General features: G+C 41.1%; 1 protein-coding gene across 2 annotated transcripts; it reads left to right on the top strand.

Annotated features, from left to right (window-relative positions):
* ETNPPL (ethanolamine-phosphate phospho-lyase) lies at positions 1-18,374 on the top strand. Of its 2 annotated transcripts, none has more exons than XM_007191009.3 (13): positions 1-252; positions 3,278-3,396; positions 3,662-3,821; positions 5,041-5,115; positions 8,712-8,802; positions 9,736-9,852; positions 11,391-11,473; positions 12,074-12,299; positions 13,202-13,356; positions 14,044-14,133; positions 14,344-14,474; positions 15,754-15,821; positions 17,168-18,374. In XM_007191009.3, the coding sequence occupies exons 1-13, from the start codon at positions 197-199 to the stop codon at positions 17,294-17,296; spliced, it is 1,500 nt and encodes a 499-aa protein (XP_007191071.2). In that variant the 5' UTR covers positions 1-196; the 3' UTR covers positions 17,297-18,374. The 2 variants fall into 2 exon arrangements, with proteins under 2 accessions (XP_007191071.2, XP_057403320.1); XM_057547337.1 differs by having other exon boundaries at positions 207-327.
* Positions 18,375-24,800: the final 6,426 nt, after the last annotated feature.

The raw sequence follows: 24,800 nt of genomic DNA, 5'->3' as shown, positions 1-24,800 counted from the left end.
AGGCTGGGCAAGACTTAAAAGGGAGATGACCCTGGCTAGCTGGTGCCGCCTTTGACCTCCGACGCCCGGGGCAAGGGGACCCAACGGGGGAGAACGGGAGAAAAGGGCCACCGCTGAGACAGTCCCGCGGGCTCGCGAGGGAGGCGAACGGACCGGAGAGGCGAGACCCCCTGGGAGCGCCCGGCACCCCGCCACCATGTGCGAGCTGTACAGCAAGCAAGACACCCTGGCGCTGCGGAGGAAGCACATCGCGTGAGCGCTCCCCAGCCCCGAGGAGAGGCGCAGAGAGGGGGATCACCGGCGCGGGGGGCGGAGAGCCGCAGCGGGGCAGGCAGCGGGCGAGCGGACGGCTGCCGGCGCCGTGCGGGACCGCCACCCGCCCGCCGCACCTGCGCACGCGCGCCGCTGCCCGCCCGGAGCGCCCCGCCTCGCCTCCGCCCATGGGGGCTGCCGGCCGGCCGGCTCCAGAGCGGTCCCCGCGCTCTGCAGCCCGCCGAGGGGGTGAGGGCTGCCGGCCGGCCGGCTGGGGGAAGTGACCGTGAAGGCTGAGAGCCACTGAAGTAGAACACCATTCCAGGGATGGGCTCTGGGAGGGAGACGGGCAGCTCTCCGCCGCTCCCACCACCTCGAGCTTTAGAACACTGAACTCCGAAATACTTTTTTTTTTTTTTTAATTTTTTTTTTAATGATATTCTTGTCTGCTTACATTCTTTTTATGTATGTATGTATGTATGTATGTATGGCTGTGTTGGGTCTTCGTTTCTGTGCGAGGGCTTTCTCTAGTTGTGGCAAGCGGGGGCCAGTCTTCATCGCGGCGCGCGGGCCTCTCACTATCGCGGCCTCTCTTGTTGCGGAGCACAGGCTCCAGACGCGCAGACTCAGTAATTGTGGCTCACGGGCCGAGTTGCTCCGCGGCATGTGGGATCTTCCCAGACCAGGGCTCGAACCCGCGTTCTCTGCATTGGCAGGCAGATTCTCAACCACTGCGCCACCAGGGAAGCCCCGAAATACTTTTGACGATGGCTATGAAAACTCATTATGACAACTTTTGCTTAAAGTGAACTTTTTCTTCTTGCACGCTTGGTTAAGAAGTAAAAGGTTAATCCAGCCAGTAAAAAAACTTTGAAACCACTTTCTTAAGAGTAAGATGCCACTTACTCACCTTGGTCTCCCCAGCTGTGCCCTCATTACAATTTAAAGATGCAGTGTTTTCTCCGGTCTACTTTTGTTTTACTCGTGTTATAGACGACTTGGTGAGCGTACAGGACCGAACCTTAAGTCAGACCTGGGCTCTGGTCCTAGTAGTGTCAAGTTACCTTGTGATCTGATTTGAGATTTGATCTGATCTCAACCCAGGAGGTTTCTAGATGGTTTAGGAGACTAGTTAAATCTCTCTCAACCCCCGCAATAGGGTCAAAATGGTCAGATACCTCATTACCGGATCACCTCCTTCCCTTTTTCTAATCAGCACTCCTTTCTGTTAGTTTTCAGTCCTATATAGTTAGATTCCAGTGAAAACCTAATGATTTCTGACGTGAGCAGAACAAATGCTGTGAAAGGAGGAATGGTAGCCATGGAATGACTGAGAAAGAATTTTACCTGAAGTCTGAGTGAGAAGGTGGGAAGTACATTAACAAGGAGGCAAGGTGAAGTCCGAAGTTTTCAGCCCGCATTCATAACGAAGGGTTTTTCTGGATTTTAACTTGTAGGTATAAACTAACAGCTGAATTTGAACCAAGAAGGAATTCTCATTAAATATTAGTTTCATTTTAGCTGGTGGTGCTTAATCTTAGGCAATTTTAAAATTTAATTACCTATTCACAATAATCACAATACTTTCTAAACAGTGGCATATCCATTTAATATGTATCTAATTACCCTCTAAACTACCTCCAATGCATGTGGTATTTTTTGTGCACGCAAAATCACCAAAATAAAAATAATATTTTGTTTTAGTTTCTAAACATCCATAGAACCAAGTTCAGAAATCTTTATGATGTTTCTATGTTGCTAAAATCTGTACTCCAGACAGCCATCCAAATAACCAAAAATATGGATGACTTTTTATTATGCTGAAAAGAGTGGGTTAAAGGGTTAGAATGCTAATTGGATTTTATTATTTAAGAAAGGGAAATCCATTTGATGCAGGACAAATAACAATCAAAAGACATGAAAATGATCTGTAAAATCTCCTGCATAGTATTTAACACTAAGTTATTTGTATTTAGCTTTTAGTGCTATTCATTTCTCTACAGATTAGATTAGAGGGAGAGATTAGGTTAGCAAGCAAGCCCTGTTTTGGGCTATGGCATAAGACAGTCTACCTTTTTTTTTTTTCTTCCAATTTTATTGATATATAATTGACATATAGCACTGTATAAGTTTGAGTTACACAGCATAATGATTTGACTTACATCATGAAATTATTATCCCAATAAGTTTAGTGAATATCCATCTCATATTGATACAAAATTAAAGAAATAGAAAAAAAATTTTTTACCTTGTGATGAGAACTCTTAGGATTTGCTTTCTTAACTTTCGTGTATAACATACAGCAGTGTTAATTATCTTTATCATGTTGTACATATAAGTTATATCCCTAGTATGAGTTTTTCTGAGTTTATTTTTGAAGTATAATTGACCTACAACACTATGTTAGTAACTATTACACAACATAGTGATTCAATATTCCTGTACATTTCAAAATGTTCACCATGAAAAATCTAGTTATGATCAAGACAGTCTACTTTCAAATTCTGGTTTTCTCACTGGCTGTGTAACCTTGAAGCAAGCTTCTTAATTTTTCGGTGTCTGTTTCCTCAACTATAAAAATGAGAATGATAATAACTCATTGTTGGGAGGATTAAATGAGATAATATTTGTAATAGCTGTCAGTTCCTGACACATAGGAAGGCTCAAAAAAAAAAAAAAAAAGTTTGTTTTTTTTCCTGGTTGAACAAAATTTCTCAAAGGAAAATTAGTTATTGGTTTGTGTAATTAGAGCTGTCAGAGTCGATCCATGTGCCTCTAAATAGAGTTGGCAGATCATGGCAAATTTAACATAACAAGCATAAGAAATGTGAGCAGTGTCACGGATGCGGGATTAAGGTAAAAGGTTCCAGGCTAAAATGAAATGAAAAAAAAAAGTATGTCACCCAGGTTGTGTTTTCCCTTTCTTTTACGTAATTGTAATTTTCCACTGATCGTGACCTTCATTGAGAAGGAAAAACACTGAGCAGTCCTACCAGACCAATGTGTTTCCTTTCATTATTTCTAGGCCCTCCTGCAAAGTTTTCTTTGCTGCGGATCCCATCAAAATAGTGCGAGCCCAGGGGCAGTACATGTTTGACGAGAAAGGTGAACAGTACTTGGATTGCATCAACAACGTTGCCCATGGTAATGTGCTGTCTTTGTCGTGCCTTGGGGGATTTGTTTCTGGAGTAAAGCAGACTTGGCACCGTTGATATTTGTCCCAGGAATTGCAGTGGCTGCAGTTCCTCGGCTGAACAGGGCCAGTAGTCCTAGGCGGGGAAAAGCTAGAACAAAATGTGGGAGAGGAACAGGATCAACCTTTTTTTTTTGCTTGCTTCAGAATGCCCCTCACTTCCCAGGCATTTAGATTTGTAACTCATTTTGGGGGCTTTTGTCTTCTAAATTTTAGTGGGACACTGCCACCCAGAAGTGGTCAAAGCTGCCCAGAAACAGATGGGACTACTAAATACAAATTCTCGATTCCTCCACGACAACATTGTTGAGTATGCCAAGCGCCTGTCAGCAACCCTGCCGGACAAACTCTCTGTTTGCTATTTTACAAATTCAGGGTATGTTCTGAGGTTTTCCACCCATCCCCATTCCCACCAATCTCTTTGTTTCCTCTCTTTTCTGTTTGATTGCTGGTGGAGTACAAATATCTAAAAAGGTTTCCTGAGATTCTTGCCGTTTACTAATGACCCCACACGGGGGACCTGACCATTCTGGTTCTTTTGCTTTGGCCCACCAGCCCTTGGTAGATAAGATACCTGACAGCATGTTCCAGGACTCCTGACACAGCCTATAACAACAGTCCCATGATTAACAAGTGCATGCCACTCAGCTTTTTATTACCACAGCTTCCTTGGTGAAAGATGGGGAAAGCATACCCTTAAGTATCCCTAAAGGATAGATACTTGGGTTGTAACAAAATATTGGCAAAAATATTCAAGTCTGGTGTTCATGTGAGAAAACCTAACTAGTCAAATGACACCCACTTCTCTGGGCAATAGAGTAAGTAGCTAAAGAATCTAGATGAACCTAGATACTTCTTTCAAAGCATGAATGAGGAATTTTGGCAAAGAAAGAACTCTACTAAACAAGTTATATAAGTTTTACAAGATTTTTTATTGATTTGTTTCCTTAGGTAATAAGCATTTCCCCAACACAAACACAAAGGAGGAATGAGTCAATTCAAGTGAATAGATATGTCCATTCTATGGAATATTATGCAGATATTAAAAAGTATGTTTTTGAAAATACATGTTTCATGACAGGAGAAAAGCTCACCTGTACAATGTTATATTGGGAGGAAATCTGTCTATACAGGATAAATTTAAAATGATATATATGTACATATGAATTAAAACTATTAGAAATCCTGTGAATGTTCCATTAGGATTCTGTGATTCACTTTTCTCTTTTCAATGAGATACCTTAAAATCAAATAACCAGAAGATTGGTTTATAACCAGAAGATTTTTCTTTTTTCTTTGTAAAGAATTAGGACATTTTAGGATCTAATTTGTGGTTCTAAGGCATTCTTGCCTTCGATAAATTAAATATAATATTTGACTTTCACTTCTGAAGAATCCTATACTGTCAAAGAGTGATTAACCTTAGAGAGAGAGCAGTGTCACCAAAGACTGGAGGTGACAGAACCTGGAGTAGTACAAAGAATAATCTCGAAGTTAAACAGGCTTTGGAATCCTCAACTTTGTAAATAATGGTTTGAAAGAATTTTAAAAGGGCTTATGTCACATTGTCCCTTCTCTCTCTGCTCTCTTCATAGATCTGAAGCCAATGACTTAGCCTTACGCCTGGCTCGGCAGTTCAGAGGCCACCAAGACGTGATCACTCTTGACCAGTAAGTCTTGAACACAAGAATTCTAAGCAGGAAACGCCTTCAGAGACAAAATTATATTGATCCTCTCCATACCAATACCATAAGCATGTATGGGGGAGGCTGGATGTATGGCAGAAGGATTTTTTTTAAATTACGTATAGGTTTCAAGGCCAGCTCAGGCCTGAAGGACACTTAACTCCTTCCAAGTACTTGGAGGCTCTTTTGGGTGCTGTGGTCATGGTCTCATGGGCTTTGCATGAATCAGGGTTTGCTTTTCACACATTTAACTGTTAATTGAGCCACTGCAAAGTGTGTGTAACTCCATCTTTTTCAGAATAAAAATATAATTTCTTAAAAATCCAAGCATTCATGTCACGATTGTGATTATTCACGTAATTAATTTAAAAGATAACAATTTAGAGCATATATTTTTTTCTTTTTTTGGCCACACCATGCGGCTCGTGGGATCTTAGTTCCTCGACCAGGGATTGAACCCGGGCCCTTGGCAGTGAGAGTGTGGAGTCCTAACCACTGGCCCGCCAGGGAATTCCCTAGAGCAAATTTTAAAGACAACAAATAGCCAAGTAAAAATAGTTCTTTCTCATTAATTTGTGATTTTTAATAGTCGCTATTTAGTTTTACTTCTCAAAAATGAATTCATTATATTTTAAACAAGAAATTTGATAACTTCCATCTTCAGTGAGATTTAAAATTTTTTTCTACCTCTCCACCCCACTAATCGCAGACACAAACGGTTGAATTGAACATGCACCTCATTTCTTACCCTTCTATAGGCTACTCTTGTTTTACGTGTCAGTTGGTGTATTCATTTTCTATTGTTGCTATAGCACATTATCATAAACATAGTGGCTTAAGCAACATAAATTTATTCTTTTATAGTTCTAGAGGTCAGATGTCCAAAATGGGTCTCACTGGGCTAAAATCAAGGTTCAACAGGGCTGCACTCCTTCTGAAGACACTAGGGAAGAATCTGTTTCCTTGCCTCCACCTTCTAGAGGCTGCCTGCATTCCTTGGCTTGTGGTCCCCTCCTTCATCTTCAGAGCCAGACATTACATCACTCCAGCCTCTGCTTCCATCCTCACATCACCTCGTCTGTCTCTGACCACCATCCTCCTGCTGCCTTCTTTCACTTATAAAGGTTCTTGTGATAACATTTGACCCTCCAGGATTATCGCTCCATTTCATGATCCTTAATTTAATCACGTCTGCAAGGTCCCCTTTACCATGTAACATTCTCAGGTTCTGAGGATTAGGACATGGGCATCTTTAGGGAGGGGAGGCATGATTCTGCCTGCCTACCACAGAATAGATACTGACTGCCCTTTACTCCCAGCTACCACAAGCAACACTGCAATGAGTGCCCTTGTACATGTGCCTTTATGGACCTTTCTGAGAATTTCTTGGGGATAAAGCACCCAGAAACAAGATTGCTAGGCCATAGGGGTACAAGGTATGGTAAACATTGTTGATTTGACCAAATCCTGCCAGATCAGTCCCCAAAATGGTTGCTCACTCTACCCAGTGCATGAAATGTCCCATTTTCATGTATCCTCACCAAAAACTAAGGATATCCTACCTTCTTTTTTTTTTTCCTTAATTTTTGCTGTCTAATAGGTATAAAATGATATCAACGTTGTCGGGGTTTTTAAAAAAATTTTCAGGATTTTTTTTTCCCTTTTCATAAATTTACTTATTTATTTATTTGTTTGTTTGTTTGTTTGTTCTTGGCTGTGCTGGGTCCTCGGTGCTGCGCCCGGGCCCTCTCCAGCTGCAGCAAGCGGGGACCACTCCCCACTGCAGTGAGAGGGCTTCTCATTGCGGTGGCTTCTCTTTGTTGCAGAGCACGGGCTCTAGGCACGCGGGCTTCAGTAGTTGTGGCTTGGGCTCTGGAGCGCAGGCTCAGTAGTTGTGGTTCACGGGCCTAGGTGCTCTGTGGCGTGTGGGATCCTCCCAGACCAGGGACTGAACCCGTGTTCCCCACACCGGCAGGCAGACTCTCAACCACTGTGCCACCAGGGAAGTCCCTATCAATGTTGTTTTTATTTGCAATTTCTAATTATGAGTTTGAGTATCTCTTCATATGCTTACTATGCATTTGTGACTTCCTTTCTGAGAATTACCTGTTTATATTCTTTGCCCATTTTTCTGTTGGGATTTCCATCCTTGCTTTTGTGGTTGCATGCATAGTTTAGATGAGAGGATCTCAGCCTTGACTGTATTTTAGAATTACCTGGGGAAATGTTCTTTTTTTAATGCCAGTGCCCAGGTCCCACTCCAGACCAGTTAAAGTGAATCTCTAGGGACTTCTCTGGCAGTCCAGTGGTTAAGACTCTGAGTTCTCAACACAGGGGTTGCTGGTTTGATTCCTGGTCGGGGAACTAAGATCCTGCATGCAGCACAGCTCAGCCAAAAAAATTAAAAAGAGAGAGAGAGAGAGAATCTCTAGAGGTGGATTCCAGGAAACGGTATAGATTTTAAAGTTTCCCAAGTGATGCTAATATGCAGATAGACTTAAGAACCACCATTTTGAACATTAATCTCTTTTAGTTTGAGACATTTCAAATGTTTTTTCCCAATCTATCATCTGTCTTTTAACTTTGTCCATGGTATCGTCCAACATCCAAAAATTTGATTAAATCAAATAGTTGCCATTTTCATCCTATGGTTTGGTTTTCTAAGTTTTGTTAATATCTCTCCCCCCACACACACCCATCCCCACCCCTCAGATCACAAAGATGCTCTTCTTTATTTTCTTCTACTACCTCTATAACTGCTCCTCGTATTGACTCCACCAAGAGGCCGCTGTGTTACCATTTATGTATGGCTGTGTCTCTGAGCTCACTTCTGTCCCAGTCGTGACTTTGTTCTTATGCCAATACCATACTAATTTCATTACTATGGCTTTGTAGCATGTCTTAATCTACGGTAGGGGAAGTCCTCCCTCTTTGCTTTATCTATTCATGGGCCTTTTATAATTTCTTTTCCAGGCCTCCCAATTATATATCTCTGGGCAAGAAACATAAAAGGGAATATCATAGCCATCTGTATTTTAAGTGAAAGAAAGGAATTTCGTAGCCACTTGATTACCTCTTAATCTTAGTTCTTTTTGAAAAGACCTCCTGTTCCTTACCAACTTTCATTTGAGCAATTGGATATCCCTTTGAAACCATCCCAGACAGAACCGCAGCCCATTCTGTGATATAAAGTTGTTTTTAAAATTTACTAGAATGTAACTATCAAATACATTTAAAGAATACATACGTCCGAAATTTCTCATGAAGCTATAAAAATTAATGTTTTACATTTAGATAATCTAATTTAGCAGAGCTAATACAATCCAAAGAAATTAAGTTTTTTCCTGCTAAAAAGTAACTGTCTGTGAGGATACATACTTGGCTTTCTACGTGTTTTATTACCTGAATCAGGAGAGCGGGACAAATTAATGGCCAGTCCTACCAAGAAAAATTAGATTCCATATAGTTAAATCTGGCACCAATGTTGAGATTCTCCCTGGATGATGTGCTGTACTATTTTTCATATACTAGAAAAGCGTCCTTCTTTGAGTGATTTTGCTTACCGGCCTTTTTCTTTTCAGTGCTTACCACGGTCACCTATCATCTTTAATTGAGATCAGTCCATATAAATTTCAAAAGGGCAAAGATGTCAAGAAAGAATTTGTGCATGTGGTAAGTATCTTGGAATCCAAGAATCAGAATGTTTCTACTGGAAGAGTGCCCAGTGATAACCCAGTCCAATCCTTGCATTGAAATGAAACCATGAAAAAGGAAACTAAGATCTAGAGCAGTTACAGATCTTTAGCAAAGATCTGTTTGCTAAAGACAGAGAGCTAGTTAATGACAAGATGTGGTTTAAAATCCATTGATGAGTACCATACAAATTAGTATAGTGGTAGTGATAACTCTTATTCACAGCTCTCATTTTATTTTTCTTGCCCCTTGATGTTTAAATTACTTTTTCTATCGCTGAGGCCTATTTGAAACTCGGAGTTGCATCAAGTGTGTATGACTGTCTTAAAATTACTCTATGCTAAATTATTATGTAAATTTATTAAGTAAAATAAATATCATTTAGTAAAGAAAACAAAGAAACCAAGCTGTTGAAACAGTAAAGCTCATTTGGCTTAATTAAGGATCAGTAGACTTTTTTAAGAGAATCATTAATACATTCTTTCAAAATTTTAAGATCTGAAATTAGCGCTAAGGCACTCTAGTTTTCTGAATGATTACAGTTTGCTATATAGTTGGTAAGTGTTGGTTTATTTTCAATATTGAATTGTTAATACAGTTTCCATTCATTGAAATTTTCAAATAACATAATAATCACACTTGTTGTTTGAATTTGCGCCTTATGTGACTAGGGATGCAATCTTGACTTCTAAGGGCCTAGGAGCAAATCCAAACTCCTGTTCACAATGCAAAGATTTCAAGTCTCACAGAATTCAGAAATGTTAAGGAAAAAGAGCAAAAGAACCTAGAGTCACTTAAATCCACGAGTCACCTTTCTACAATATTATACTCCTGGAGGGAAAGGCCCTTTCTTAAAAGCTCAGTTGTCCAGGAGGCAAATCATGAGAAACTGTTATCTTTTGATGTTTTCAGGCACCAGCTCCAGATACTTACAGAGGAAAATACAGAGAAGACCATACAGACCCGGCCAGTGCTTATGCCGATGAAGTGAAGAAAATTATTGACGAAGCTCATAACAGTGGAAGGAAGGTTTGTATTTATAGCTTTGAAAACACTTTAATATCTTTTATAAAATAGATTGAAATCATTGTGATACATTGGAGAGGTGGGAAAGGATTAGATCTCAAATCCCTTTCTGTTCTTCTCTGGTTACATTTTTACTTAGTTCATATTTCAAAAAGTACATTATTATAGTCATGCCTCTAAGACTATTTTTATTTATCCTGGAAATGTAATTACTATACCTGTTTCAGAACTGGTGGTCTAATTCTGACCTTCCCACTGGGATGCAGACTCTGGTCCAAAGTGATAGGAGGAGAAAATTAAGAAAGGTGATAGCCCACGGACAGAACATTCCAACTGAGAGTAGCACGAGGGGCTAATATAAGGTGAAGGGAAGGAAGAGGCAGGGTGGCCCTGGGGCCTTGGGGCCACTGCGGACTCCTGGACCCGGGGAGCCTTGGCTCTTCCCTACAACTGGTTCAACTTTCCTGAAGCCAAAGAGCCTGCGTAAGACAAGGCAGGAAAATGTTCTTCCATTTTGGGTCTGCACTTCTAAAACAAACCAGAATCCTCCCAAGTAGGAAAAAAAGAGTTTCCATTTTCTCAGTCTTCACCCTACTGTCTTCACCTTAACGGTAATTCTCAGCCCCTTCAGGGGTTACTTACATGGAGTTTTAATGTGATTTGACACATGCTTTGCCTTTCAATTGGCTTATGGCATCAACATGGCAATAAAAAAACTTTTTAATTGAGATAAAAATGAAGCTTGTGTGTTTTCCAGTTCAAGTATTTTTATCTTAATGACTGGAAAGTCATTTGCCTTTCTTAACTATTTCTTCTTTTTCTTCCCATTCGTTTTTCATATCTTAAAAGAGGTAGTCTGGACTAGATCCTTAGTTCTCCCCTTTTTTTTCTTAATTGAAGTATAGTTGATTGCTTGACTTCTTATCTCATGCTATTTCTATGCTTTCTCTTAATTTAGTGTTACCTATTTTTACTTCTCCTTTCTTAGCCTCTAGAACACGTCCTCTTTAGTTCCTTCGTGAGCTGCCTAATTTTGTTAAGTTGTAAGCCTGGTTCAGGGCAAGAACCAGAAATATAGCACAATAACTAAGGTTCCTGACCACCTCTCATCTCCTTAGTGCAAATTCCAGGCTCGGGCAGTCCTCATCTACCAAGCTGAGCAAACAGGCACCCCAGCGATGCGTTTGGAACCTGGGTAAATTTTTAGAGGTTCATATTAAAGACTGATCAAAACATCAGTCTTATTCAGTTGTTCCTAATGAAAACACTGCATTTAAATTAATAATGGAGAAATGGAAGGCACCCTCTCCACCATTTTCTCGTGGTGGTTTCATTGGTACCCTAAAATTTCAGAAACTAATGCTTCAGAACTCTTGCATTTCCAGCGTGGACATCTTTTTAATCAAATGGCCAATTTGTCTCTTGCCATGGGTCCATTCCCAACCATTTTTTAAGTCACCTGCTCTGTAAGGAGTCCTCTTTTTTTAGGGGGTAATGGGAGGAGGACCTAATGGACTTTGACCCCATCTTCTCTTGTATAGATTGCTGCCTTTATTGCTGAATCCATGCAGAGTTGTGGCGGACAAATAATTCCTCCAGCAGGCTACTTCCAGAAAGTGGCAGAGTATGTACTTGGGCATCCTTGGTCAAACTGAAGGCACTGTGACAATTCTGTAGGGCCATCCTGGTTGTTAAGATATTGAAATACTTCCAGACTAGCTGGTAAATAGCCACCTGGGAGTGCCTGCCACCCAGGACTCCTGGAACTCCTCCACCTTCCCAAGATCCAGCAAATAAAGGATTTACACATGGTCCAGCAGGGCGGCCTCCAGAGCTGTGCTCGCACTACCCACCTGGCATCTTCTCTGATTAGTTGGTGTCCAAGCTTTACTAATTAGTAAAAATTTGAAGATTAAACCTGCTGAACACTACTTCTTGTTCACTTCTTTTTCTTCCCTATTAAAATACTGCAGTAGAGCTCACTTTAAGCAGCACAAACCCAAACAATATAGAATGTATCTAATCTGGAAATTATGGGATTATGTTTCAAAGTCAATAACATCACATCGATGTCATTGGGGATTTGAACACTGAAATGTTTTTAACAAAGATTATAGACTTCAGGTTAACAACATTTTTTAAGTTTTCAATAATCTGTTTCTTATGGGAGGGTTTGGGGACTCTCGGTGACCTGAAGGCATCAGGCTGCCCTTTTGCTTTTCAGATATGTACACAGAGCAGGAGGTGTGTTTATAGCTGATGAAGTTCAAGTAGGCTTTGGCCGAGTTGGGACACATTTCTGGAGTTTCCAAATGTTTGGTGAAGATTTCGTTCCAGACATCGTCACAATGGGAAAACCAATGGGCAATGGCCACCCAGTGGCATGCGTGGTAACAACCAAAGAAATTGCAGAAGCCTTCAGCAGCTCTGGGATGGAATATTTCAATACGGTAAATTTAGACCTCCCCACTTTAATGCTAAGAGGGAAAAATAATGCATGTTCTTATGTTTCTTTCCAATGTAATAAAGACTAAATCTCACTGTTGCCAGCTAACCACGCCCGGACCCTAGCCAAACTTTGATCTAACCATATTTCATTCTGACACAATCCTCCAGGTATTGTGTTTCTCGTGTATCTTTCCCCTTCCTAAAATGTTTCTATTAATTGTTCCAGTGACAGATGGCTGCCCTGCTAAACTCTAGAGGTTATGATATTTCATTAACAGATAATATGATATTTTTTGTTTTGCCTCACATTTAAATTCCCAAAACACTTCACTTAGATGATTCACTACTATAAATGTTACAGGGCTGTCATAGAAGATACTAACTAAATTTCTATCTTTGGGAAATTTTATTTCCTTGATTTTACCCCTAAGACTTATAAGCTTTAAGTTTGGAAAGATTATTATAGTTTGTGCAGTATGTATAATAGGACTTGTTACAGCTAAAAGTTAGAGTCAAATCTGAGAACATAAATTATTTGGAGAAAATGTCATGTCTTAGCTTTTTTCACACAGATATTCAAGCACTGAAACCCACATCCCCCTAACTAAACCACACTCTGAAATCCTTAATTCCCAACACAATGTCTGTTTTTGGTTTGGATGAACTTATAAATTCCCCAATAATCCTTCATACCAGTTTTGCAGTTATATATAATTTAGAATTTTATTCTCAATCTTAAATGAATAGAATCATGTTATATTCTAAATCTAAAAAACTAATATCACAAGGGAAATTTTTATTGAAATTATATCTTTACTTGCTTATGTATGAGCCAGATTTCTCATAGATGAAGCAATACCACAAATTCAACTATTCTATTTTCTCATTTATCTTTTTTCCACAGTATGGAGGAAATCCAGTATCTTCTGCTGTTGGTTTGGCCGTCCTGGATGTAATTGAAAATGAAGACCTTCAAGGAAATGCCACAAGAGTAGGGAATTATCTCACCAAGTTACTGAATAAGCAGAAGGCTAAACATACTTTGATAGGAGATATCAGGTATATTTATCATAAAGTTGTCATGCAGTTATTCATTTGTCCAAATGAAATTTTGTTATATTTTATCATATAAATTTAAAATAAGTTAACACAAAACCAGATCTAGAAACACTGAAAAAACAAAAACAAAACTCATTTTTCATCCAGAACCCAGATATCATCACTGTTAACTTTTGAGTATATATCTTTCCTGATTTTTATACTTTTTTGAAAAAAAATTAAGCCAGGATAATTTCAGCAGGCAAAAGATGAAAAGAAGGAACTTAAGGTAACTCTAAATGATCTATTAAAAATATTAAAAATGACATCCAAGAAAACTCACTATTTTTCATATATATATGAAAACATTTTCATATATATATGTAAAGATTAAAGATTTGTCATAGTTGATGTCCTGAGAAGCTAAATAGCAAGACAAGTTTGTTTTTAAGCTTTTTTTTTTTTCTTTTTTTACAATTAAGAGAAGAAAGAAAAACTGGATGACAAAAACTAACTTGATTCAAAAACTAGGAAGTCCTGTGGACACTAGATTGGTATCTTGGATTAATTAGAACTAATAACAACTACCCTTTAAAGAAAATCACATTCAGCTTCAAATCAAACTGAAGTTTGAGGACGGCGTTAATTTTTTGTGACAATGCAGTGCTTAATAAAGTGTGTCAAGTTCCCTTTCTCTACCCCCCTCAGGGGTGTTGGCCTTTTTACTGGAATTGACTTAGTGAAGGACCATCAGGAAAGGACCCCCGCCACAGCCGAAGCTCAGCACATCATCTACAAGTAAGCACACCCCTCACTCGTTTGGTATCTTGGCTTGAATGCTTTTTTTTACTTCCTCTCATCTCCCCAAATGAGAAAAGTTTAAGACTCGTGCAATTACAAATGTGGGCTTCTTGCATGTGAATATGAAAGTGCTCTCTCTTCACATCATTCTGAAATAATCTTAGTTATCATTTGTATGCACTCACATGCGTTTCCTGCACTCATTAGGATGAAAGAAAAGAGAGTGCTTCTCAGTGCCGACGGACCTCATAGAAATGTGCTTAAAATAAAACCACCTATGTGCTTCACTGAAGAAGATGCCAAGTTTATGGTGGACCAGCTGGATGAGATTCTAACAGGTCTGTCCACAGATCTTTAAATAAGATGCCCTCACCCACACTCTGGTCAGACATGACAGTGCACCTCACGTTGGCAGAAGTGAAGGAGGGTGGAAATGATTGTATACACTTATCATTTATTTTCACTTTTTAAAAATAATTGCATGTCTTCATTGTACCATGCACTACAGATACTGCAGTGTAAGAGTCTTTGAGCTTTGTACCATGAAAATATGGGAAATGCTGTTAATAAAAATTATAAGCTAGGAACTTCCCTGGCAGTCTAGTGGTTAAGACTTTGCCTTCCAATGCAGGTGGTACAGGTTCGATCCCTGGTCAGAGAGCTAAGATCCCACATGGCTCGGGGCCAAAAAACCAAAACATAAAACAGAAGGAATATTGTAACAAATTCAATAAAGACTTTAAAAATGGTCCACATCAAAAAAATCTCAAAAAATAAAAATAAATGGTCCATATCAAAAAATCTTTAAAAATATATATATATATAGGCGATAGGTTAATATAGTTATATAGTTATCATTTGACTTTGTATTTCACTTATTACAATTTAATTTTTGAAGACTTATGTTTGTCATTCAGAATTATAGCCTGTCATAGGAATTCATCTTTTGTTTACCTCTATTAAATAATTAGGTTAATTTATTTTTCTGTTATGAGCATAAATTGAGATTAACAAGTAAGGTAACAATGTAAAACCATATTGAAAAACATAAAGCACTGTCAAATGTTAGAGCTTTTAGTTATATTTTTAAGATTCTGCTTCTCTGCTCCCTCTCAGCCTCTTGGGGTTGGGATAAGGCTAAGCCAGGAATCAGTACAGCATACAAAATAGATCCTTACTATTTGGAAAGTTGAGAGTCAGCCCCAAGTTATTTGTAATACAGTCACTGTTTTTGGACCAAAAGACACCCAAACTTGGCCAACAGTCCTGATTCCTTTGGTGCCTTGAAGGGACAGGTGGAAGAGACTATAGGTTGGGGCAAATCTGTCACTATTACTTAAAATTCAGCTCAGAGCTTGAGCATTTTTAGTGGTGCGGCTAAAGAATTCTTTTTTAACGAGGTGAACAAGGCAGAGCTAACATAAGCTCAGTGCCACTTGTAATGATGAAATGCTACAATAAAAGTTTAAAAGCAGCTATTTTAACAGTGGCACTTTTAAAAACATGTACCTCTCTAGTTTTCTTTAAGGGTGTCCCTATAGTTACCAAAATGGGGTGTTTTTTTTTTAAGGACTTTGATGTTCTTCTGTCTTGTCCGTTGTAACTTCCTTGACATAGGTTTAGAAGAAGCCGTTGGAGCCAAAACTGAGAGTGTGATCTCTGAGAATACTCCGTGCAGAACCAAGGTAAGAGTCAGTTACTTAATATTTAGGGCAAAAGTTTAGAATTGGGGGAATTTAAGAAAATGGAGTGCAAATTTTAAAAAATTGTACAATGACCTCTAGAATAAAACCCACCTTTGCTAGAGTTGGCTTACTGTTGCAATTTTGAGTGCACAATTACGGCAAGTGCCTTACCACTTGACAAGAATAAAGCCAAAGAACCATTCTTACAGGATCATTCCTATACTCTGCCACCCCCCACCCCCACCAGAAAAAGTCAAAAAAAACCCCTCAGGCTTGCAAAGAGGGCCTTCAAAATATAGAGAGAGATAATAAATGTCCTAAGCTCCTTCCTGTTTGTCTGAGGGATGCCTGACACTGACTCAAAGTCCCACACACCACTCTTTAATCAGCAAAAGCATCAGCAGCGTGGTTCCAAATGTCAGCGTTTGGTCCTCAAATGAACTAAAGTAGAAACTTCGACTGGCGGCGGGGCCTGGGAACCACTTGGCGTGGAGTGGCCTAGTTTCCGCATTTGATGTGCTTCCAGCAGAGGGCTTCCCCATTCTCTCCCTGAGCTGCCCAGGGTGTGAGAAAGAGCTCCCTGGGTTGGGAAACAGAAAGGCAAAAACTTGAGAGGCTTTGTTGCATAATTAGTTATTCGTTTATGACTTCGATGCATAAAGGATCACTCGAGCCCGCCTGCACAACCAGTGTAGTCAGCAAAGTCCTTTTCCTGAGTGAAAAACATGAGGCCCTTTGAGTGAGAGGGCAAGTGATTTGCTAATGGGACGCTTCTGTCTCTTGGTGCAAACACAAACCAATGCTAGAAATCCGTGCCTCTCTGCTGCCTGAGAGTGGCTTATTGAGTCTGGGACAGAATCACAGCTGTCAGGACCAAGCAAGCATTGAAAAGGAGCTTACAGGGACTTGGTCAGGGAACTAGATCCCACATGCTGCAGCTAAGAGTTCGCATGCTGCAACGAAGATTCCACATGCCGGCGCAGCCAAATAAATAAATAAGTAAATATTACAAGAAAAAAAAAAAAAGAAGAAGAAGAAGAAAGAAAAGGAGCTTACAAAAAAAGGAGTTCCCCACCAGAAATCCCACTTTGAAGTTAGCACGCGTTTCTGAAATTTTGGCTTGCAGTCCCAGATTTTAGGTTGACATCATATTTCATATGTCTGTGGAAAATAGTAGTAATCAGGGTTAGGGAGGAGCAACGGGCCTTGCAGTGTTGTGTTGTGTTGTGTTGTGTTCTCCCGCGTGCCCTGTTGCCTGTTGGCCTGTGGAGTCAGCCCTGCGGAGGCTGGAGGCTGGGCGGGTTAGAGGCGGGCTGCCTGCTGGAGTTTCTGTGTCTGTCTTGCAGATGCCTGAGGAAGCCCACTCGGAATTGCTCAGTGACGGCAGCCTGGACCCCAAAGAAAATCCCAGCCGAAAAAGAAATGGATTGTGCACAGATAAACATTCACTGCTCAGTAAGAGGCTCAAGACATGAGAGACGAGCATTTTACAACAAGATAAATGTCCAGAGTTACACAGAATGAATGGAAGTGTCCTTTCTGTTAAAAGCTCTATTATACCCACCAAAGGAAGAATCTGCATTCCATTCAGACATAAATAAAGAAATGAGTAATAAGAATAATCCAAGTGATAATCAAACCCTGTCAAGATTTAGCCTCTAGCCTGTTAATTCCTTACTTGAGATTTCTGAAAGTACTTCATTTATTCTACTCAATTTCAGCTTCAAATGGAATATTTATTAAGTGGGCAGTTTTACTTCTCATGTTTTAATATTTGACATGACAGAGCAAAGTACAGTAGTAGGTTCCTGAACTTTGGAGACTATGAATTCTTTAATGATTTAATTTATATATATTTATGGACTATAATAAAATAAAAGATGATGAAAACCAAAAAAAATTTGACAAGAAAAATGTTTACCGTTCCTTTGCGGAGAACATTGGGGTAGTAAAATCAACGCCATTTGGGAAAAAATCACATACAGCAAATGTGAAGAAGTGAATGAATAATTTGGACTTCTGTTGGGGAACTAGGTTAATCGTGGTCCTGTGGGGACGAGGGTGGAAGTGAAGAGGCCAAACAAGGAGTACACCCAGAAACACTCCTAAACGTGATGTTGGCAGCAGAAGCAGTAGCCAAAGCGCTGCGTTCACAGTCAGGAGACCTCGGCTCTGGCTACTCAGACTGTCACCTTGGCAAGTCACTTACCTGTTAGGTGAGAAATTAACTTTCAACCAATCATCTTCCTCTTCTCATCCAGCTTATTGCCTTTGCACAACCCCTGACACATAGAGATACACACATTTCTAACCAGAGGTCGGCAAAGGGAAGTGAGGGAACCCAGAACCTCAAGAATCTCTTCCTTAGAAGTGCTGGTACCATGAGACATCCACTTGGAGGCTCGTGTACTGACCTGGAAGAAATGTGACTTTTAGCCTTGACTTCCCAGTATCTTATTGCCCTCGGAACAGTCATTAAGTTTTGTGTGTTGGTTTCTGTTCTGTAAAGAAGAGAGAATAATTTTGCTAGGGCTGTTGCATGAGAGCTGAGAAATAAATTAGATGTAAAAAAGCTTCCTTTCTGAGTTCATCATAAGTTAAAATGCTGTCAAAATGCAAAGTCTCATTATTAAATAGTTTTTCCTCCTAAACATATAACTGACTGTGGATCCAAGCTGGATAGTGCTGAGATGGATTCCCAGGAGCTGGCGGAGAGGAGAGAATATAGAGGTCTCTGTGGTTTGCCTCTAGGGAACAAGATTAATTCCAAGACAAGCAGACTTTTCACAGCGCAGATCAGCACTCCTGTGGGCACTCGTGTGCTCAGAAAGTGCTTGTCCCCTTAAAAGAAGCTGCTGCCACCTCGGCCACTGTGGCCATTCTGCTCGTGTGCCATTATGCCTTTTGTGAGGTGGCTAATGTCGAAGGCTGGGCTGATGTCAGCCGGCCAAGTTATTTTGCCCTCTTGGTTGTTCAGTGGATGCTTTTTGGTGGACATTAACATGTGATAGAGAAAATCTTAACATGTGGTCTTTATTCCACATATTCATTCATATGCCCCTGCCCAATATCTCCTTTTGCCACAGACCTTCTAATTCTTTCAGGCTCCTGACCAGCTATGCAGCCATTCACCCTTCTAGTTACCGTCCAGTTTGTAGAAGCCAAGTCGGCTAATTAAGAGAAGAGATGATAGGGACAGCGACCCCTGCATCCTTTAGATTTTTAAGAGTGGCTCATGATTTCTTATATATGATCACTTCCCTTGTCTTTCCCCACAAAGTGGATGACCAGGTGCACCACTCAAAGTTCTAGCATTGGGAAGACTTTTCCTTGCACTGTCTCTCAAGGCCACCACTGAGTGCACCTGTAATGGGGCCATCATTCACTTTCCTGCAGCGATAGATCCCTGATTCTTCATAGGGTTTATCTCCCACCCTCTTGAGCAAACATGTCTTACTGAGGCCTCCAGTAGACTAGCTGGCTCTCTTTCTACAGGATCGGGATGTTGTCATCTATGTGACAGATCACCATGATAGTCTTCAGGATGCCCAGATGGTCCAGATCTCTTCAGACCAAGTTATGACAAAGGGCAGGAGAATTAACATAGCTCTGCAGCAGAAGTATAAAGAATACTGTTGTCTGTTTCATAGGAATGTCTGATTTTCTTTTCTAATTGGATTAAAAATAAGCACTTTCTTCAAATTAATGACCACATGTGATGGACACGAGGCTTTCTGAATCTGCTGTAGCAGCACCATCACGTCTAGCATTGCAGCTGCAATTGGGGCTACTGCTTGGTTGAGCTTACAGTAGTGTATAGTCATTTTCTAGTTATCCTCTAGTTTGTAGATGCCAAGTCGGCTAATTAAGAGATGATAGGGACAGTGACCCCTGCATCCTTTAGATTTTTAAGAGTGGCTAATCTCTACTATCAAGGCCCAGAATGTTCTATTGTCTTTTTTTTTAACATTTTTTATTTCTTTAATGTGTATCTATTTTATTTATTTATTTTTGGTTGCATTGGGTCTTCGTTGCTGCGCGTGGGCTTTCTCTAGTTGCGACGAGCAGGGGCTACTCTTTGTTGTGGTGCACGGGCTTCTCATTGAGGTGGCTTCTCTTGTTGAAGCCTAGCATGGGTTCTAGGCACACGGGCTTCAGTATTTGTGGCTCACAGACTCTGGAGCGCAGGCTCAATAGTTGTGGCGCACAGGCTTAGTTGCTCCGCGGCATGTGGGATCTTCCTGGGCCAGGGCTTGAACCTGTGTCCTCTGCATTGGCAGGCGGATTCTTAACCACTGCGCCACCAGGGAAGCCCTGTTCTATTGTTTTTTACTTATCATCTTGGTTGGAGACAGTGAGGGCAGGTGTGTGGAAGGGCAGTTTCAGAGGCTTCCATGGGGCCTTCTCCACTATAACAGTTTTTACTCCACAGGCCAGGGACCCGTTCTAGGGGTGACTCCAACTGCCAAGTATGTCCATCCTAATCATACTTTTGGGGACTGAAGAAACAACCACAGGTGGCCTTTTTAAAAAATATATTTATTTATTTATAATTTATTATTATTATTTTTTTGGCTGCATCGGGTCTTCGTTGCGGCACGCAGGATCTTTCATTGCGGCGCGCGGGCTTAGTTGTCCCACAGCATGTGGGATCTTAGTTCCCTGACCAGGGATTGAACCGGCGTCCCCTTCATTGCAAGACAGATTCTTAACCACTGGACCACCAGGGAAGTCCAGGTGGCCTTTTCTGGTGAAGCCTTGAAGAACAGTGAGTTTCTTGCCGACATCCTTCTGAGAAAGGTTGGCATTCACCTGACTGAACGGGAAGACTTCCTTTGGGACAGTACAGGCGAGCAGGTACAGAGGCTTTACCCTGGGCTCACTGTGAATAGAGGGTGGAGGGGTGTTCCTCAGGGAGAGCAAGGGGAAAGCTCTATTTCCAAGACAGAACAACAAGCTAAAGTAGAAAAGAAAATTCAAGACTTTCTCCTCATTGTTCTGAAATAAGACATCTGTGCCTTGTTGAATTCCAAGTCTACATCTTGTTAGGTTTATTCAGAGGTATTTGATGTATTTTGGTGCCCCTGTAAATAGCATCTTTTTAAATTTTTGTTTTCCAACTGTTCTTGGTGTTTAGAAGTTCAGTTGATTTTTGCATAATTGACTGATTTCAGTAAACTAGCTAAACCCACTTGCAAATTCCAAAAATTGTCCATTCTTTTGGATTTGTACATATATAATCACATCGTCTGAGAATAATGACAGTTTTATTTATTCCTTTGTCATCCCTATATCTTTTGTTTTTTCTTTTTGCTTTACTCCACTGGCTAGGACATCTAATACGATCATCACCAAAACTGGTGATGGTAGGCTTCCCTGGTGGCGCAGTGGTTGAGAGTCTGCCTGCCAGGGCAGGGGACACGGGTTCGAGCCCTGGTCTGGGAAGATCCCACATGCCGCGGAGCAACTGGGCCCGTGAGCCACAGTTGCTGAGCCTGCGCGTCTGGAGCCTGTGCTCCGCAACAAGAGAGGCCGCGATAGTGAGAGGCCCGCGCACCGTGATGAAGAGTGGCCCCCACTTGCCGCAGCTGGGGAAAGCCCTCGCACAGAGACGAGGACCCAACACAGCCATAAATAAATAAGTAAATAAATAAAATTAAAAAAAAAAAAAACTGGTGATGGTAGACACGCTTGTCTGGTTGCATCTCAAAGAGAAAGTGTTCAACATTTTACCGCTAAGCCTGGTGTTTCTCCCCCTTGGCGCCCCCTACAGTGGAAGTGTAGGGTCTTAACCACTTAATCAGGGAAGTCCCGAGCGTTTTAAAACATCGTTCCCTTGTGCTGTCAGAAAAAAAGAAAAAAAAAAGTCTTTAAAAAAATTCTAAAAAGAAAGTAATTGTGGAATGACAACCACAAGAAACCTGTCTACATAAGACACACATCTACTCTTAGGCAGGAAACGATGAAGTGCGCTGCGAGGTGTCAACTTGAAAACACCCACACATCCCACCCAGGTGCTGAACAACTGTGTATTCCTTCCCCTCAGAGACTCAGGTTGAAGAAACTATGGTGAGAAAATGGAGGAAACAGACCTCCCTGGATGGGGGTGTTTTGCATTTGGTGTCTGACGGTGGGGCTAGGGTGGTCCGGGAAGGAGGCCGTCCAGCTCAGTGTGGAAAGGAGAAAATAGGAGGGGACACGGTCGGGCTTTGCCCTGGCTCCACCCTCGCCAGTGCCCTGGGATACCCAGTGCCTTCGGACCTCAGCTCCAGGTGTCCCCAACAGTAATAGCACAGTTTAAGAGGTCAGGATGAGAAAGGTAGGTGGGGACTAACTGACCTCAGGCAGTTACTTTCCCACCACTCCTCCATTTCCAAGTTCTTGGGGCTAGGAATTACATCCAAGCTCCCTCTTAAAGCTCCTTCTCCCTCAGGGGTAAAGCCTGGAGGAGTTATCATGTGGAGGGCGAGTGCCTGACTAGGTTTCTGAAGGCTGCTGCTCTCCACCTCAGGGCTCTTCCACCCCCAGCCCAGCCCAGCCCCATTCCCTGAGCTTGAGGGTTCTGAACTTTTCCCAAATACATTGCCCCACTGCTTTGGCTGTTCTTTTCTACGTCTCTATTGCACATTGCACTAGTTTCTGTGGAGTGTGTGCTTAGGACTGAATTGCTGAGTGCTTAGGGTATGTGCGTGTTCAACTTTAGTAGGCAATGCCAAACTATTAGCAAAGTCGTTACCCTGATTTATATTCTTACCAGGAATTTATAAGAGATCCTGCAGATCCATGTCTTCTCTGGTATTTCATGTTGTCAGCAGTGCTGTTCATAATAGTAAAAACCTGGTAACACAAATGCCCCTCAGTGGTGAAGTAGATTAACAAACTATGGAAAAGCGACAACACACCATTAAAAAATTATGAACTGCAATGCCACACAACAATATGGATAAATCTTATCAATATAATAATAAGTGAAAGATAAGTCCAAAAGGTTACATACAGCAGGATACCCCCTTTTATAAAGTTAAAAACTGTACATGTTACCTGAAAAACTGGGTTCTCCTCTTGGTGGGTGTTGAGCCAAAAGGTACAACCAAGCCAAAGATCGGGAGAAGGAAGAGAACCATATTTTCATTAACACTGGCTTACAGATTTGAAACAAGAGGAGTGCTCATGTAGCTAAGGAAGTTGCCATTGAGGGGTCAGTGATAGAGCGATTAAGAGCCAATTTTATTGTGGACAGATTAAACCTTATAAATTATAAGTCAATTAGGGAAAGGATTTTCTTCCTTTTTATGTGTTTGGTACGTATTATTTCTGAGAATTTATATTGGTCCTTGGGAGATGCATATAGGTGTGTGTGTGTGTGTGTGTGCACGTGTGTGTTTGTGTGTGTGTGTGTTTATTTTCCAACAGGTACCTCATGGACACTTAAAAGAATAACAAGTGTATCTGCATAAATCATCCTGGCAAGAAGTCCTTAAAAAAGATTGGACTCCAGTGGACCAATAACCACCCTATGTGCATCTTCTGGAATTGGCATGACAAAGCCCACTGCATACTATCCTGACGCCAACTAAACTACTCATGGTTGAATCTAAGTTCTTCCCTTTTTACAAAATATAATGGTGCAGAGTGACCCTTAAGGTGGAGGGGAAAACTGGCATTAAGATTTCCAACATTATGAAACTACTCCCAAATTTATCTTCTCTAAATTAAATAAACCCATTTATTCCAGGCTTTCCTCATAGAAACCTGTTTCCCAAGCATTGATTTATTTTTTTAATTCAAGTTTAATTACATATGAAGTATAATTTATACACAGTAAAATTCACTGTTTTAAGGTATGTAGATTGATAACAGTATATTCATATTTGACAAACATATAAGAAGAGTGCAGAAGCAGACTAAACCCCTTCTTTCTGATCTATGGTCAATGTGTTTGATTCCAGGAGCCATGGTTGTACCCATAGAGTGGCTCAGCTTCAGACCTAAAATGGATTTGAGAAGGTAGGGGTAGAGAATCTCGTGTTTCTACAGAAACACTCAGAGACACTCTTTGCTTATAATCAAGTCTTTTTTTATTATGATTCATTTATTTATTTATTTATGGCTGTGTTGTGTCTTCCTTGCTGCGCGTGGGCTTTTCTCTAGTTGTGGCGAGTGGGGGCTACTCCTCGTTGCGGTGCGCAGACTTCTCAATGTGGTGGCTTCTCTTGTTGCGGAGCACGGGCTCTAGATGCACGGGCTCAGTAGCTGTGGCACGTGGGCTCAGTAGTTGTGGCTCACAAGCTCTAGAGCGCAGGCTCAGTAGTTGTGGCACACGGGCTTAGTTGCTCCACGGCATGTGGGATCTTCCCAGACCAGGAATCAAACCCGCGTCCCCTGCATTAGCAGGAGGATTCTTAACGACTGCGCCACCAGGGAAGTCCCTATATCAAGTCTTGATAAAGAAATGTGAGGGTCAATTGTTTCTGTGGACAACACATGAGCTGGATGTTTTCTTAACACCATTCAGGTTAAAGAGTGCCAGGTTGAGACTCCACACTACCCTTAAGAGTCAAGAGCCAAAGTTCAATTCTTCGGAAAATCTGGGCCTCCTAGCTCTTGGAGTCCACAGTCAGATGCATGACAACTCAGGGTTAATTTAATCTTCTTTATTCTAACCATTGAGGTCCTGATGCATCTGCTTTTAAAGAACAAGGTGATGAATTTTCTCTGATATTCAAAGTTATAAAAATAAGGACTTCCCTGGTGGTCCAGTGGCTAAGACTCCATGCTCCCAATGCAGGGGGCCCGGCTTTGATCCCTGGTCAGGGAACTAGAACCCACATGCCGCAACTAAGAGTCTGCATGCCGCAACTAAAGATCCCACACTTGGCAATGAGGATCCCGTGTGCTGCAATGAAGACCCAGCACAGCCAAATAAATAAATATATATATATATATATATATTTTAAGTTATAAAAATAAAAATCCGAA

The sequence above is a fragment of the Balaenoptera acutorostrata genome, chromosome 5, assembly GCF_949987535.1.
Source record: "Balaenoptera acutorostrata chromosome 5, mBalAcu1.1, whole genome shotgun sequence".
NCBI classification, from domain to species: Eukaryota; Metazoa; Chordata; class Mammalia; order Artiodactyla; family Balaenopteridae; genus Balaenoptera; species Balaenoptera acutorostrata.
This window is presented reverse-complemented; position numbering and strand designations above follow the sequence as displayed.

Excerpts from the sequence above, each read along its gene's own strand:
- ETNPPL (XM_007191009.3), top strand. The coding sequence starts at position 197 with ATGTGCGAGCTGTACAGCAAGCAAGACACCCTGGCGCTGCGGAGGAAG. Across the intron at positions 253-3,277 it reads CTGCGGAGGAAGCACATCGC|GCCCTCCTGCAAAGTTTTCT; the intron begins GTGAGCGCTCCC and ends CATTATTTCTAG. Across the intron at positions 14,134-14,343 it reads GCTCAGCACATCATCTACAA|GATGAAAGAAAAGAGAGTGC; the intron begins GTAAGCACACCC and ends TGCACTCATTAG.